Source organism: Lonchura striata, chromosome 16 (assembly GCF_046129695.1).
Source record: "Lonchura striata isolate bLonStr1 chromosome 16, bLonStr1.mat, whole genome shotgun sequence".
Classification (NCBI taxonomy): Eukaryota; Metazoa; Chordata; class Aves; order Passeriformes; family Estrildidae; genus Lonchura; species Lonchura striata.
This window is the reverse complement of record NC_134618.1, coordinates 16,717,265-16,732,018: the sequence shown is the minus strand read 5'-3', so window position 1 is coordinate 16,732,018 and position 14,754 is coordinate 16,717,265. Positions and strand designations below refer to the sequence as shown.

Genomic DNA, 14,754 nt, shown 5'->3' with positions numbered 1-14,754 from the left:
CTGGCTGAATCAAGGAGCATCTCCCGTGCTGCCGGGAAGCCTCTGGGGCACCCAGCCCATCCTGCTGCTCCCTGCCCAGCCCAGCAGCCTCCCGCAAGGGCAAGGCGACCCTGGGAAGCTGGAGCAGCCCTCGGGAAGCACCAGGAGTTGTGCTGGCATCGTCCTGGCCGTGTCCCTGCTGCTGCCCCAGGGCCCCGAGCGTGGTGGGATGGGCGTGGGGGGGCAAAGAAAGGCGATGCAGGCCTCGGGGGGACATTCAGAGCGTGTAATATTCAGCACGGGGGGCACACGGGGCAGGACGTGTCCCGCAGGCAGACACGGCTTTAGCTCTTTACGCTTACACGGAAACTCTGGAACAGTAATATTATAGTTAGAAAAAAATACACCGTACCCAACGAACATTATCTCACGTACAATCAATTTAAACATTTAAATTGATTATAATTTTGCTAAAATATTAACACAAGTACTGTTTGTGCTGCTAAAGTTTCAGTGTTCCCTCTAAGGAAAATATTGCTACAGTTCTACCGTACCCTGTATTAAAAGCCTCGGGGTTTTTTGTTTTTTTTTTTAATTTCCCAGCAAAAGTGACTCCACAAAACCACAAAGATCTCGGAATTCCTCGAGGCTGATCCTGCACTGGGGTGTCCGTGGTCAGGCACCTGTGAGGGGCTGGGCACAGCCAGGACCTGGAGCCAAGGCAAGGAACTTCGCCACCGGCAGTGACCTCTCGGGGTGATTGGCTGCTTAATTAGTGCGTTTATCTGCTGCTCATTAATTAGCGCGCTGATCTGTGGCTCAGCAGCAGCAGTGAGCTGTGGCCGTGGCTGTGACCAGGACCTGTGGCAGGGAGGGGACAGGGGTGGCTATTGCTGCTCAGGAGGTCACAAGGCAGTGGTGGCTTTGCCGAGCAGGCGAGGCAGGAGCCCGGAGCCCCCAGGGATGGAGCTGCCCCCCAGGGGCTGGGAATTCAAGTTGGGGCTGGGAATTCAAGTTGGGGCTGGGAATTCAAGCTGGGGCTGGGAATTCAAGTTTCAGCCCCTCTGCTCAGCCCTCTGGGACACAGCCTGGTCCAGCGGCCACACGGGCAGGGAAAGCTGGCAGCTGGCAGCCAGGACCTGCTGGATTTTACACATTCCATCCTTTTCCTGGCTCTCTGCAGCTGAACCCCCAACCTGAGCCTCCTTCCTGGGTGGTTTTCACTGACTCTTCCCACACCATTTCCAAACCCGGGCTCTGAAGCCTTTCCAGTTCCCTGCCTGAATCCCTCGTTTCTGGAGGCTGCAGGGTGACACACGTGTCCCCACCCGGGGCTCTGCTGCAGCTGACAGATGGTGGCTGCTCCCAAAGTCAAAATAAAAATCCAGTATTGCTCCTAATGGCCTTGGATGTCAAGACTGAGCCCCTCACCTTGGTCCTCACCACTCTGGAGTGAGGATGTGTCAGCGCTGCCAACCAAAAATTCCTTAGGAATTTACAAATTTCCCAATCGCCCCACGAGGAAATGGAACCACAAAGTGCCACATTCCCACTGATCACAGGCTATCCCCATTTAGCAACCAGCTCCTGCTGGTTTCCTCTTTCAAACAGTCACTTTTGAAACCCTCAGCCAGAACCTGTTGAAGTGTAGAAGCACTCTGGATACCGATCCCAACCCCGGCCTGCTGTGCCCCCTCTGTTCCTCTAAACCAAGTTTGGAAACACCTGTTTGGATTTTTGTTTTGTGCAGCAAGTATACACAAAGGAAAACAACACAGACACCACTGATTTCCCTGTGAATTTGGCACTTTCCTGGGACCTGGACTGGAAGCTCCACAGCGGGAGCAGCCAGGGCCAGCTCTCCCCACCCAGCCTCGATGGATTCTGTGTTAGCTCTGGAAGAACGAGATAAAAACTCCTCAGCTGCTGTTTCCTAAGAGGAAAAGGTGTCCTGGGCTTTGCCAGCAGAGCTCGGAGGGGACATTTCCCCCTCCTCCCCGCCTGTAGGTGATGTGGTGCCAACCTTCCTTCCTCCTGGCTTAGAGGGAACACTGCTTTTAGAAACCCTGGGACAGGTAAGACAAGAACCAATACCACTGTACAGAATTCACTGCACAACGAGCTAATAAAGGGACCCGGCACTGACCGGCCACGGCAAGGAAACGGGGCTGGAGACACTGGGGAGCGGGCGAGGCTGGCACCGCCGCAGCCCCTCAGTACGCTGGCACTTGGTACCCTTTGGGGTTGGGCTCTAAGGTCTCGGTGAACGGGGGGCTCTGGTAGGTCTCCGTGCTCTCCACGCCGCTGCCGCCGGGGTAGCCGGGGTACGAGGCGCTGGGGTCGGCGCCGAACTGCTCGGTGGCGAACAGGGACATGTCCGTGCCCAGGCGGTACCGCTGCAGCGCCCGCAGCGCCAGCACGACCTGCGCCCGGCGGGGACGGCGTCAGACGGGCAGGGCTGCCGCCCCACGGCACCCCGGGACCCCCCGGAATCCCCAGGACCCCTCAGCATCCTGCGTGGCACCAGCATCTCACATTAGCCCAGCACCCCATGTCCCCCCAGGGTTCCCCCAAAACCTCCAGGACCTCAAATCCCACCAGGACCCCATGTCCCCCCAGGGTTCCCCCAAAACCCCCAGTACCATGAATCCCATCAGGACCCCATGTCACCCCAGGGTTCCCCCAAAACCCCCAGTACCATGAATCCCATCAGGACCCCATGTCACCCCAGGACCTTAAATCCCACCAGGACCCCATGTCCCCCCAGGGTTCCCCCAAAACCCCCAGTACCATGAATCCCATCAGGACCCCATGTCCCTCCAGGACTTCGAATCCCACCAGGGTCCCCAAAACCCCCAGTACCATGAATCCCACCAGGACCCCATGTCCCCCCAGGACCTCGAGTCCCACCCAGGACCCCATGTCCCCCCAAGGTCCCCCCAAAACCCCCAGGACCTCAAATCCCACCAGGGTCCCCCCAGAACCTCGAATCCCACCAGGACCCAATGTCCCCCCAGGGTTCCCCCAAAACCCCCAGAACCATGAATCCCACCAGGACCCCATGTCCCCCCAGGGTCCCCCAAACCCCCAGGACCTCAGATCCCACCATGGTCCCCCCAAAACCCCCAGTACCATGAATCCCACCAGGACTCCATGTTCCTGAATGATCCCCCCAAAACCCCCAGGACCTCAGGTCCCACCAGGACCCCATGTCACCCCACGGTTTCCCCAAACCCCCAGGACCTCGAATCCCACCAGGCCCCCATGTCCCCCCAGGGTCCCCCAAAACCCCCAGGACCTCGAATCCCACCAGGGTCCCCTTGTCCCCCCAGGACCCTACAGCCCTCTGGAGCTCACATCCCCCAGCACCCCACATCCCCCATCTCTCTGCCCACGGCAGCACCCCCCAGGCTGCCACCCCTCTGCGTGGTACCCCAGAGCAAATCCAGCCCCAAAGCCCACCCCAACACTCCAGAAGCCATTTCTGAGGGCCAGGGTGACCCCCGGGGCTCTGCCCGGGCTGGGGGACTCTGGCCGTGCACATCTGGCACTGCTGGCCCAGATAAACACATCTGCTGTGGGGAGGGAGAGCTGCCCAGAGCCAGCCCAGGAAAATAGGTCAGATCTGCCGAGACTCCTTCACCCTCTTCCAGGTTGCTGGAATTGAGGCTGCAAACGGTGGGAAATGTGGGCGGCAAAGCCGGGAGGGATTTCGTTCCAGGAGGTTTCATTAACAATTCAATTAGTTGGTAAATGATGCTCTGAGGAGGCTAAAAAATGCCTGTAGAGGCCAGGAATGGCTTCCCAACCACGCTGGCCATCCTTGGGGATGGGACAGGGTGACAGTGGCGTCCCCATGGCCCTCCCGGGGTGGGGGGAGATGCTGATGGGACGGGGAACATCCCACCCACTGCCCTCCCTGCCAGCGGGATGGGGCAGAGCTGGGATTAAAAGAGATTTCCTGGGATCATCAGAGCAGGAGCAGCTCCGCTGGGGGAGAACCGGAGCGGGGTTTGCTGCTGGGAACCTGGCACTGCCTTTTGCCCCAGTTCTTGTGAGGCAACGTGGAATTAGGGCACATCCCTGTGCCCAGGGGAAGCTGCAGGAGGGATGGAGGGAACCCGGAGCCATCCCTGCCTCTGCACACTCAGCTCTGGGGCAGGAACCCCCCAGTGGGGTCCAGGTGAGCCCCAGGGTCTCACACAGCCCTGGCTGGGGTCCCTCTGCCCAGGGGGGGCTGGAAATGGGAGCCAGGGGGGTTTCTGAGCCCCTTCTCCAGGTGGACAGCAGAGGGGCCAGCCTGGCGTGTCCCAGGAGGGAGCTGATGAGCCTGAGAGCTCCCAAAGTCCCCCAACCACCCCATGAAGCTGCTCAGGGCAGAGTTCTGCTCCTGGGGGCTCTCTGCCTCCAACGAGGTCCTGAAATCAGGGCAGCTCCTGGCTGGTGACACGTTTTGGGAAACAAAACCTCCCATCCTCGGGAGAAAGGGAAGCCTGGAATTCCCCAGGCGGAGGAGACAGAGCTGAGGCTTCTCTGGTGAGAAACCACCAGTTCCACGTGTGGAGAGTCCACAGTACCTCCCCTCACCACCCTCCAGGATTCACTTCTGCAAAGCCCAGCCTCCCCCAGCAGCCCGGGGCACTCCAGCCCTGCTCTGCCCTCACCCAGATGATGATGGAGAAGAAGGAGAAGGCGATGGCCGCGCGCGCGGCGTCGGCGCCCTGCGAGAAGCCCCTGGTCAGCGTCGTCCTCTGCCACTGGTTTGCCAGGAAGCAGAAGGCCACAAACCACAGGAAGGCCAGGAAACCTGCGGGGGGACAGGTCGGAGCCTGAAACGCACGGAACGCTCCGGGTCTGTAAGCCAAAGGTTGGATTCAAACCCGGGATTTGATCTGAGACCTTGGGAAAGGCTCCCAAATGGAGGTGCTGGAAGTGAGAATGTGGATTTGTGGTTTGAAGCAGAGGCACGTTAAGTGGGGGAAATTTAGAGTTTTATAGTGCATCACTGTAAGTTTCTATGTCGTAACATGATTGGCTAAGAAAGCTCACACTGTAGCATGGGTCCATAACACAAAATATTGGGTCAAAGCCATGAACATCCTTGTTAGCAGTGTTTTATTGGTTAATAAATCCTTAAAAGGTCTCATAATTAAGATCTTGTGACCCTCTGAGCCGTGCTGTGAAGATGTGAGCTGAACTCACCCTTCCTGTCTATGTGGGAGATAAGAAAAAGAAATCCCATCATCTAAAGCAACTCAGAGGTCTCGAATTAATTAAAAATTCCCACAGGAGCAGAGGTGGTCAGTGCTGCCCCTGCCCAGCACCCCTCCTTTGCTGCTGCACAAACCACCAAGGCTTCCAAAGGAACAGGAAATTTGGGAGCTGTGGCCCAAAAGGAGCTTTTTAAACACAAGAACAGAGGCGGAAGAAACCTGTGGGGTCATCTCAGTGTTTTGCCTGCCTGACCTCAGTGAGCCCCAGGAGCAGCACATCCTCCCTGGACGTGTCGGAGAGGGACTTTTCACAAGGGCATTGAATAACAGGACAAGGGGAAATGGCCTTCAGCTGCGGGAAGGTGGATTTACATTGGACATTGAGAAGGAATTCTTCCCTGTGAGTGCGTGGCTGTCTTTTGCACTTTGGGATCGGTGAAGGAACCACCCCGACACCCCGCTAGCAGCGGATCGTGACACCCGAGCAGAGCAGAGCAGAGCGGGGTACCTGAGAAGCCCAGGTCCAGCAGCACGGCCCGTTTGCGGTCCTTGACGCTGCTGATCTGCTGGAAGTACAGGTCCACCACGAAGAAGAAGATGCAGCCGAAGAAGGCGATGACGCCCACGGCGATGCCGTAGCTGCAGGCGTTCTCATTCTCGTTGAAGATGCAGAGCAGCTCGGGGTGCTGGCTGTCCTTGTTCACGTAGCACTCGTTGACGATGGAGCCGAACACCACGATGGAGAAGATCTGCAGGAGCAAGGAGAGGAGCACAGGTTGCTGCTGCTGCTGGTGGCATTCAGCTCTGCTGCCCAACAGCAGCGCCGCCGGATTCAGCCCTGTCCTCGACTCCGTGGCAACGTGGCGTTTCTCAGCCACATCTCCTCTGCTTGGTGGCTCCAAACTGCACCTGGGTGTTCCTCCTCTGTGAGCTGGAACCTCCTCCTGCCTTCCAGCGCCCTGCTGGGCAGAGGACTGTAAGAACCTGCTTCTCCAGACACGCTGGGGAGGGAAAAAATACCCAGATGGGGCAGGTCCCTGCAGAGAATTAGTGTTGTGCTGCTCCCTGCTGCCAGGCTGGGCCCCACGAAGCCCCTGGTGTCCCCAGGGACAGGAGATGACTGAGCAGCTGAGCCAGGGAAGGGCTGGAGGCTCTCACGGTCCCCGTGCCACCTCCTGCAGCTCCCAGGGAAGCCGTGTCACGGAGCAGGGGAAATGGAGCAGAACCCACGGCGGGCAAAGCACCCCCAAGGTCCAGCCACTCTTTAACGTAACGCTGGGACAGATCTTCTCCTCTTCCTCCTCTGGGAGTTCACCCATGGCCTGGGGGCCTGTCCCGCATCCATCCCTGGCCCTGAGCACCAGCCACGAGCTCAGGGGCCACCCAAGTCACCCTGTGGCACCTGCACCCTGTTCCTTGCCGGTGCTGTGCTTGGGGAGCACTTGGGATGGCACAGCACCATCATCATCATCACCATCAGTATTCTCATCACCATCATCATCATCCTCATCACCATCATCATCATTACCATTGCCATCATTACCACCACCATCATCATCACCATCACCACCATCATCACCATCATTATCACCATTGCCATCATCACTGTCATCATCATCATCATCATCACCATCCTCATCACCATCATCATCATTACCATTGCCATCATCACCATCATCATCAGCATCATCATCAGCATCATCATCACCATCATTATCACCATTGCCATCATCACAGTCATCATCATCATCATCGCCATCCTCATCACCATCACTTCCATCACTATCACCATTGCCATCATCCCCATCATCATCATCACCATTGCCATCGTCCCCATCAGTATCCTCATCACCATCATCATCACCATCCTCATCACCATCACCATCATCATGACCATCATCACCATCCTCACCATCCTCATCATCATAACCATTATCATCATTATCATCATCATCATCATTATCATCACCATTGCCAACATCATCAGCATCATCACCATCATCCCTATCATCCTCATCACCATCATCATCACCATCATCATCAAAATCCTCATCACATCCTCATCATCACCACCATCACCATCCTCAGCATCCCCACGCTGTGTAAGGAAGAACCAACAACAAACAGCACTGATCGTCTTCCCAGGGCTTTGGCAGCAGCTGTAACATCAGCAGTTGTAAAAATCTGCTCGTAAATAATGCAGAATTGTTCTTTACCATCAGAAATAGCAGCAGCATTTATGAAACAGGCCCTGGGAAGGAGTAATGTGCTTCTGAATAATTGAGCACCTCTGACTCCACGCCATCACTTCTCTGGCAGGAGAGCAAACTCGTACTCGGGAAGTTCCACTCGGTCCTCCAGGATTCCCAACCTTCCCCAGGCTGCTGGGAGCCTGCTGGGAGCCCCCAGCTTTGGTGGCTGTTGCCCTGATTTTAAGTGGTAAGTTTTCTTTTAGAGTTCTTTTGAAAGTTTTAAAGTTCTCATGAAACTTCTTTAGCCTCCTGGTAATGGTTACGTATTTGAGAGTAATACCATTTCATGTATAAATGGAATAGTTTACAGATTTCTCTGTAAATAGAGAGAAATGATTGATTGAGCTTTGGAGCAGTGTGGTTGGAGAGGTGGTGAATCCATCCTCCAATCCACAGTCACCTTTGGAATTCTATAATTGCCAGATGTTTAAATAAAATAAAACTGGGTCTTTTTTGAACTTCCCAAGCTTCTGTGCACTCATTTCGTGTCCAATAGCGACAGGTGGGGAGGGAGAGCTCCCATAAATGCAATTAAGGATGTCACAGCACAGGTGTGTGGTGCCAGCACCAGCTTTGCACACCTGGGGCTGTCAATGTAGATTTATTTTTTTTTTAAGGATGTTTTATCCCTTAACTTCCAGTTCCAAAGGATTTTGGAAAGCAGAGCATCCTTCCTTCTGCCAGACAACCCAAGTGGCTCAAACCAGATTTCAATGTGCAAAACACAGCACACACAGCTTTTCCTTGGGAGGCCAGAGGAGCAACGAATTCCAAGTGCACACATTTAATAGATGAGTTCAAAAACATCAGCACTGCCTGGAATATTCCTGTCAAAACGTGCCTTTCCACGGGTTACCTTTCCCTCACCCCAACATTGTGATGTTATGGTTTTTCTTAAAAAGCCCGCTGGTGCTGGTGAAACATTTTAATGAGAATAAATTTGGTGTTGTCTTTCTAAGTATAGATGTAAAAATGCTTTTATTTTAGGAAAACGTGGGTGGATGAAATAAATGTGGGCACAGAAATAAACCCCCCGTGTTTTTTGAAGTTCCCACAGAACAAGTGCATTTTCCCCATCACCTTCACAAACCGCAGTGGCTCCAAGCCCCAGCCAGCTCATCAGAGACTTGAAAGAGGAAATACAAGGTCAGATTTTCCACCGCCAGCGAGCTTTGGTGGGCCCGAGCAGCACCTCAGAGGATTTGCACAGGAGCCTTCACAGGACTCTCCATTTTCCAGCTGAACAACCCAAAACCACCAGCAACAAATTCTGCTTTTCCTGGCCGAGCTGGTGCGAGGCACAGTACAAAAACTGGATTGTCCCCAGCCACCGCGGTGGGAAATTGCATTTTCCATCCTTGCATCCTGCCCAAGCTGCCACGGGGATGTGCTGGGAGCTTGGGGGCTCCTGGTGTGGAGGTTTCTGAGTGCTGGGAGCAGCTGCAGCAGCTGCAGCAGCTGCAGGAGCTGCAGGAGCTGCAGCAGACCATGAGTGCCGGAGCCTGTGGCTGCAGGGGGATGGAAAAAGGAAATCTCTCCTCTCCCATCCTTTCCATCCAGAGCTGCACCTCACCACACAAAGGAGCCTCAGTCCCACCTGGGGGGAGCTCAACATGGGGCAGGAGCCCCCAGACCCACGGGGACATGGGGGGGCTGCTGGGGCAATGGGAGCTGGGGTTCCACCACGCCAGGCAGGAGCTGGGAGCTCTCTTGTTGATGAAAGCCAGCAGCCCAGTCCTCCCAGTTTAAAGTTTGCTTCCAAGCAAGAAGAGATGTCTCTGCAGGCCAGGCAGCATTTCTGTGACACAGGACAGTGGGACAGGACAGTGGGACAGTCTCTCTGCTCACAGGGTGGGCAGGCCCTGGCACAAGGTGTCCAGAGAATCTGTGGCTGCTCCATCCTTGGGAATTTCCAGGACCAGGCTGGACAGGGCTTGGAGCAGCCTGGCACAGTGGAAGGTGTCCCTGCCCATGGCAGGGGTGGCACTGGGTGGGTTTTAAGGCTCCTTCCAGCCCAAACCATTCCAGGATTCTGCAGTTCTGCTGGACCCGTCAGGCAGGAGCCCAGGGTGCTGGGACCCTGATGTGTTCGTGGACACACCTTTCAGCAGTGGGTAAAGCTGGAGCTGTGTCTGCCCTGCCTCCAGCACGTTTTGGCAATCTGGGGAGTGCTGGCTGGCCAGGCTGCCTGCCTTTCTTCTGGAGTTGTGCTCTGCAGCTCCCCGTTCCCTCCTGAAGCTCCAGCAGCCTGGAGCCCAGCGCACACTCAGTTCTCCTCCCCGTTGCTTTCAGCTTTCTGCAGCCCATCCCCTAAAATGTGCTTCAGGAGACCTCAGAGCCTGAGCAGAGCCAGGCAAGGAAAACAAGAAGCAAACAAGAGAGGAGAGCAGGAGCTGAGCGCCTCGCTGAGAGCTGTCAGCCATTTTAAGGTGAGATGCTTCCACTGCTGAGGAGCTGCACTCGCGTTTGGGACCTATAAAAAACACCAGCAGAAGGTGTGGGCTTGCAGGAGCCCGCAGAAGGCAGCTTTGACTGCACACACATTAATGTCAGCGTGGAGGAGATGCAGTGCACGGGGGAGAACAGCCCAGAGCTCATTTGCTCTGCCGTGGCTCCCGACCAGCAGAGCTGGGCACCAGCCAGGGCTGCAGAGAGCCGGGCCAAGCCCTGGGGATCCCTCACTCCCTCCCGGAGCCAAACTCCTCCTGCCCAGTCCCTGCCCCCCCAGAGCCCAGCCAGGGAAGGAGGGACCCCCAAACGAGAAGGGAGAACAATTCAGGTCCAATTAGCACAGGTCAAATCAGCACCGAGCGTTCCCCTGGGGCAGAGCCCTGCTTGGGGTCCCTTGGCACGGGGGACAAGCACCCCCAGCTCCCTCCCCAGTTTATCTTTGCAGCTGTCAGCCACAGGGAAGTTTCCAGCACTGATCTGCACCATTTTGGGAGGTTTTGATCTCCCCGGGGACCCCGGAGAGGAGCACCAAGGGAAGGCCTGGCTGCTTTCGAGGTGGGCTGGTGCTGGCTGTAACAGCTTTGGGGCCACGGGCACCAGGCTAAGCAGCTTGGGAGGATGTCTGTTGATGACCACATGGCTGATTTTTCCTGAATTACTTTTTCTGATGTGGTAAGGAGATGCTGGCTGAGACACAGCGTTCATTCAGGGCTCCTAATCTCGTCCTGCAATCTGAGCACATGGCACACCAGCAGTGCTTGAAACCAGAGGTGACAGGAGCGTGGCAATTCAGAACCATTTTAAGCTCAGATGCAGCAAAGCTCCGCTTTAATTCCATTACCAAAATGTTTAATTCAAGTTCTGCCTTTAATCTATCGCCTGCAGAAAGAGAAAATTAAGGCAGAAATCTGATGACCCTTCTGAAAAGTGGCCAGGAGCAAAGTCTGGGGCAGCTCAAACTTTGGGATGGGATGGGATGGGATGGGATGGGATGGGATGGGATGGGATGGGATGGGATGGGATGGGATGGGATGGGATGGGATGGGATGGGATGGGATGGGATGGGATGGGATGGGATGGGATGGATGAGGGACCTGGCACTGCACTTCTGCTGCTGCTCTGCATGAATTCACAGGAACTGCTGAAAAATTTTACCAGACTATTTTCCAAAACTGCTTTAAAACCCAAACCTAAGCCTACGTTAAATGAACAATTGCCCTGTGAAGCTGAGTGGCCACTTGAAAGTCTGGCTGGCACGGGCAGTCACAGAGAAAGGAGCTCATGATTCTGCAGGCACCCGTCATGAATGTCGACTCTGTTTGGCTGTGCAAAAAATGTCTCAAAAGGAAACCACAAGAGCGATCACATCTTCATCTGACAAACTGCATCAGACAGAGAGGGAAGAGATGAATGAGGAACTGTTAAATGGTTCTTTCCAGCTTTTGATTTTACAGCTCGAGCCAGGAGTGGATTTTTCCCCCTCAGATACTCTGAATTACTCTCTGAGAGGGAAGCAGAACCAGGAATCCCCTTTGGGCACCGCTGACATTTGGGGATTTCTGTGTGGGTCACCATTCACCTGCCAGTCCCTCACATGTCTGTGCCAGCACCACGTCCCCCAGGCAGCCACCAGAGTCCCAAAAGGGAACTGGAGCTTCCTTTGGTGGTGGGAAGCCCCAGCAGTGGCCACCAGCCACCTCAGGCACCCGGGGCTGGCCCCAAATCCCTGTGGGGCTCCTCCACCACCCCCAGCCACACCAGCCCACCCTGGCAGCTCTTCCTCTGCCCACCAGAAGCTGCCACCACACGCGGGGCAAGGCTCCTGTTGGGCTGTGGGATCCGGGTCAACCGGGGTACAAAGCTGCGCCACCGAGGCCCAGGAAGGGAAACCACGTGCAAAGCTCACCCCAAAACCTGACCTCAGCCCAGGGCTGGCTCAACACCCACCCACGGCTGCTCCGTGAGCACGGGCAGCTCATCTCCCCTGGCACAGCGGGCACGGAAGCCCAGCAAGGTTCTGTTTGCTTTGGCAGTCAGGGAGTGGCACGGGGGGCATCGGTTCCAGCTCCTGCCCGGCCACCAGCACGGATGTCACCGCGTGCCACAGCGCTGCCACTCACCCAGGACAGCAGCCAGGAAGGCAGCAGGGACCCCAGCAAAGCCTTTGGCTGCCTCCCCCACCCCATCTCTCCGTGCTGACATGGGTTTGGCCTGGAAGCCAGGAAGGGGATGGTGTCCCTGCAGCCCCAGCTCACGCTGGGCAGGAGCCACAAATGCTGAACTGGTTTAAGACATGGGGAACTGGGCTGAGACAGCCAAACTGGGGCTCTGAACCCCCAGGCTGGAGCAGTGATGAGCCCTGACAGATCTAGGAGGGAGTGTGAGACCTGGGAGAAGGGCTCCAAAGGGAGTTCCCCCAGCCCACTGAAAAGAGCAAAAAAAGTCCCTTTTTGCTCAGTGGGCTTTGGCCAACTCAGAATGTTACACACATTTATGGGACAGCAGCACGCTCACCCCAGTTTACCCACACTGGTGGCCCCTGCATTTGTTTGGAGTTAAGCTGATGCATTTCTGTAGTTGTAAGCACTCGTTTGTCACTGATTCCCTGGGAACACAGAGCCAGGAAAGGAGGGACTTCACCACTGAATAAACCAGTGAATATATACAGGAGTATTTCCTAAGCTGGGATTTTTATTTTGCACCTCCATTCCATACTCTGGCCCAGCAGTGTCCAATCCCCTCCATCCAACAAGGGTGGGGATCCCTCTGGGTGCAAGGTGACACATTTATTTTAGGAGGGGCTGAACTCACCAACAGTGGGGCAGATTTATTGAACTGTACCCAAACCCTACACCACTGCCAGCAGTTTGCCATTGCCACCCGAGGAGGATCCAGGAGGATCCAGACCAAGTTTTCTTCCAGGAAACATCTGCTGCCTGTGCCTCAACCCTGCCCAAAACGCCCCTTCCACACCAAGCTGGATGCCCCAGATCCATCCCTGGCCCCGTTTTTCCCCAGCTATGGAGTCGTGGGCCTTCTCCAAGGCCTGGGAAGGACAGCAGCTCCCATCAGGCACACACTGCAGCGTGTGGTTTAACTCTGAGCATGTGACTGCAGCTGGAATTGCTCTTGTGCTGCCCGTTGTGCTGCTCGGGGCCTCTCCCGGGGCACCCCAGGCTGGAGAGCCCCATGGAGCCAGCAGCCGTGCCAGCTGGGGCTGCACCTCCCCAGCACAGCTTTGGGAGCTCGCTGAGCACTGCCACAGTGACACAGAGCCAGCACAGGAGTGGCACAGGGCGAGGACAAGCCCCAGGCTCATCCACAGCCTCCAGCCAAGCTGTGGAGCCAGGTGAGAGCCGGGCAGATCCTGCCCACAGCAGGGTTTTTGGGAAGGACCTGGCATTCCTGACCGCCCAAGGCCCTGCACACCTGCACATCTCAGCAGAAAGCCAGGCTGGGGGAGGCAAATTGGGGGCTGTCCTTAGCCTTGGGCATCGGGGCACCACGGCCACAGGGGCACCCTGGCACAGCGCCCTGGGCACGGAGCACCAAAGCCTTCCCCCATTCCACCTCCTGCTCCACGGCGGGAGTTCACAGACGGGAAACGTCCAACAAACACGGCATCCTCTCATCTCAGCAGCACCGGGAGCTGGGCAGGGCTGGCTCCCGAATTTCTGTCACACACACGCACGCACGGAGCGCGGAAGGCAGGAAAATGTCCCCTGCCTCCTGCTCCGAGCCGCATCCTCCGGCGCCGCACGCGGCAGGGGCAGCGGCGCATCCCGGCCCCGTGCCCGGGGAAATTCCCTGGCAGCTCCCCCGGGAAGCGGCACTGCCCGCGGGGCTGGGCAGCGCACCGAGCACCGGCAGCGCACCGAGCACCGGCACCGGTAGCGCCCGCGGTACCGGCACCGCACCGAGCACCGGCAGCGCACCGACACCGGGAACGATTCACCGGCTGCGGGCACGATGCTCTTGAGCTGCCCATCACCTCGACACTGTCTCCATCACCTCGACACTGTCTCCATAACCTCGACACTGCCCATCGCCCGGGCACTGCCCGCCGCACCGGGCGCTGTCCCCGCACCGGGCGCTGTCCCCGCGCCGCCGCTGCCCAGCCCCGCGCCCCCGCGGCCGTTCCGCCTTACCCAGGTGGTCACCCGGAGGAGGGTCTGCGGCTGCTTGAGGAAATCCACGGGGTCGATGGCCCCCCCCGCCCGGCCCGCTCCGAAGGACGCTCCTTCCATCTTCCCCCGCGCCCGCTCCGCGCCCGGCCCAGCCCCGCCGCGCGCGCCCCGCGCCGCCCCCCCGCGCCCCTCCCTCGTGGGCTCGTCCGCAGCGCCGCGTGCGGGCGGCGGGAGGAACCACCCGGCGGCTGGGGGGGAGACGGGGGTGGGGGGCACGGGCAGGTGCGCGCGAACGGCGCGGGGCGCGCTCCCGGCGCTGCGAGACCGAGCACGGCGACAGTGTGACGCTGTGACAGTGTGACACTGTGACAGGCACTGTCACCGAGGTGTGGGCATGGGCACTGTGACACTGTGACTGGCACTGTCACCGGGATGTGGCCATGGACACTGTGACAGTGTGACAGGCACTGTCACCAAGCTGTGGGCATGGACACTGTGACACTGACACTGTGACACTGTGACAGGCACTGTCACCGAGGTGTGGGCATGGGCACTGTGACACTGTGACTGGCACTGTCACCGGGATGTGGCCATGGACACTATGACAGTGTGACAGACACTGTCACCAAGCTGTGGGCATGGACACTGTGACACTGACACTGTGACACTGTGACAGGCAGTCACCAAGCTGTGGGCATAGACACTGACACTGTAACTGGCACTGTCACCGGG

The 14,754-nt window shown here is 57.2% G+C and overlaps 1 protein-coding gene across 1 annotated transcript; it reads right to left on the bottom strand.

Annotated features, from left to right (window-relative positions):
* Positions 1 to 244: 244 nt before the first annotated feature.
* On the bottom strand, positions 245 to 14,177 carry SYNGR3 (synaptogyrin 3). Its single transcript, XM_021547639.3, has 4 exons — positions 14,044 to 14,177; positions 5,701 to 5,941; positions 4,644 to 4,786; positions 245 to 2,402 (listed from the first exon to the last, which is right to left on the bottom strand). The coding sequence occupies exons 1-4, from the start codon at positions 14,140 to 14,142 to the stop codon at positions 2,193 to 2,195; spliced, it is 693 nt and encodes a 230-aa protein (XP_021403314.2). The 5' UTR covers positions 14,143 to 14,177; the 3' UTR covers positions 245 to 2,192.
* Between the last annotated feature and the right edge of the window lie 577 nt (positions 14,178 to 14,754).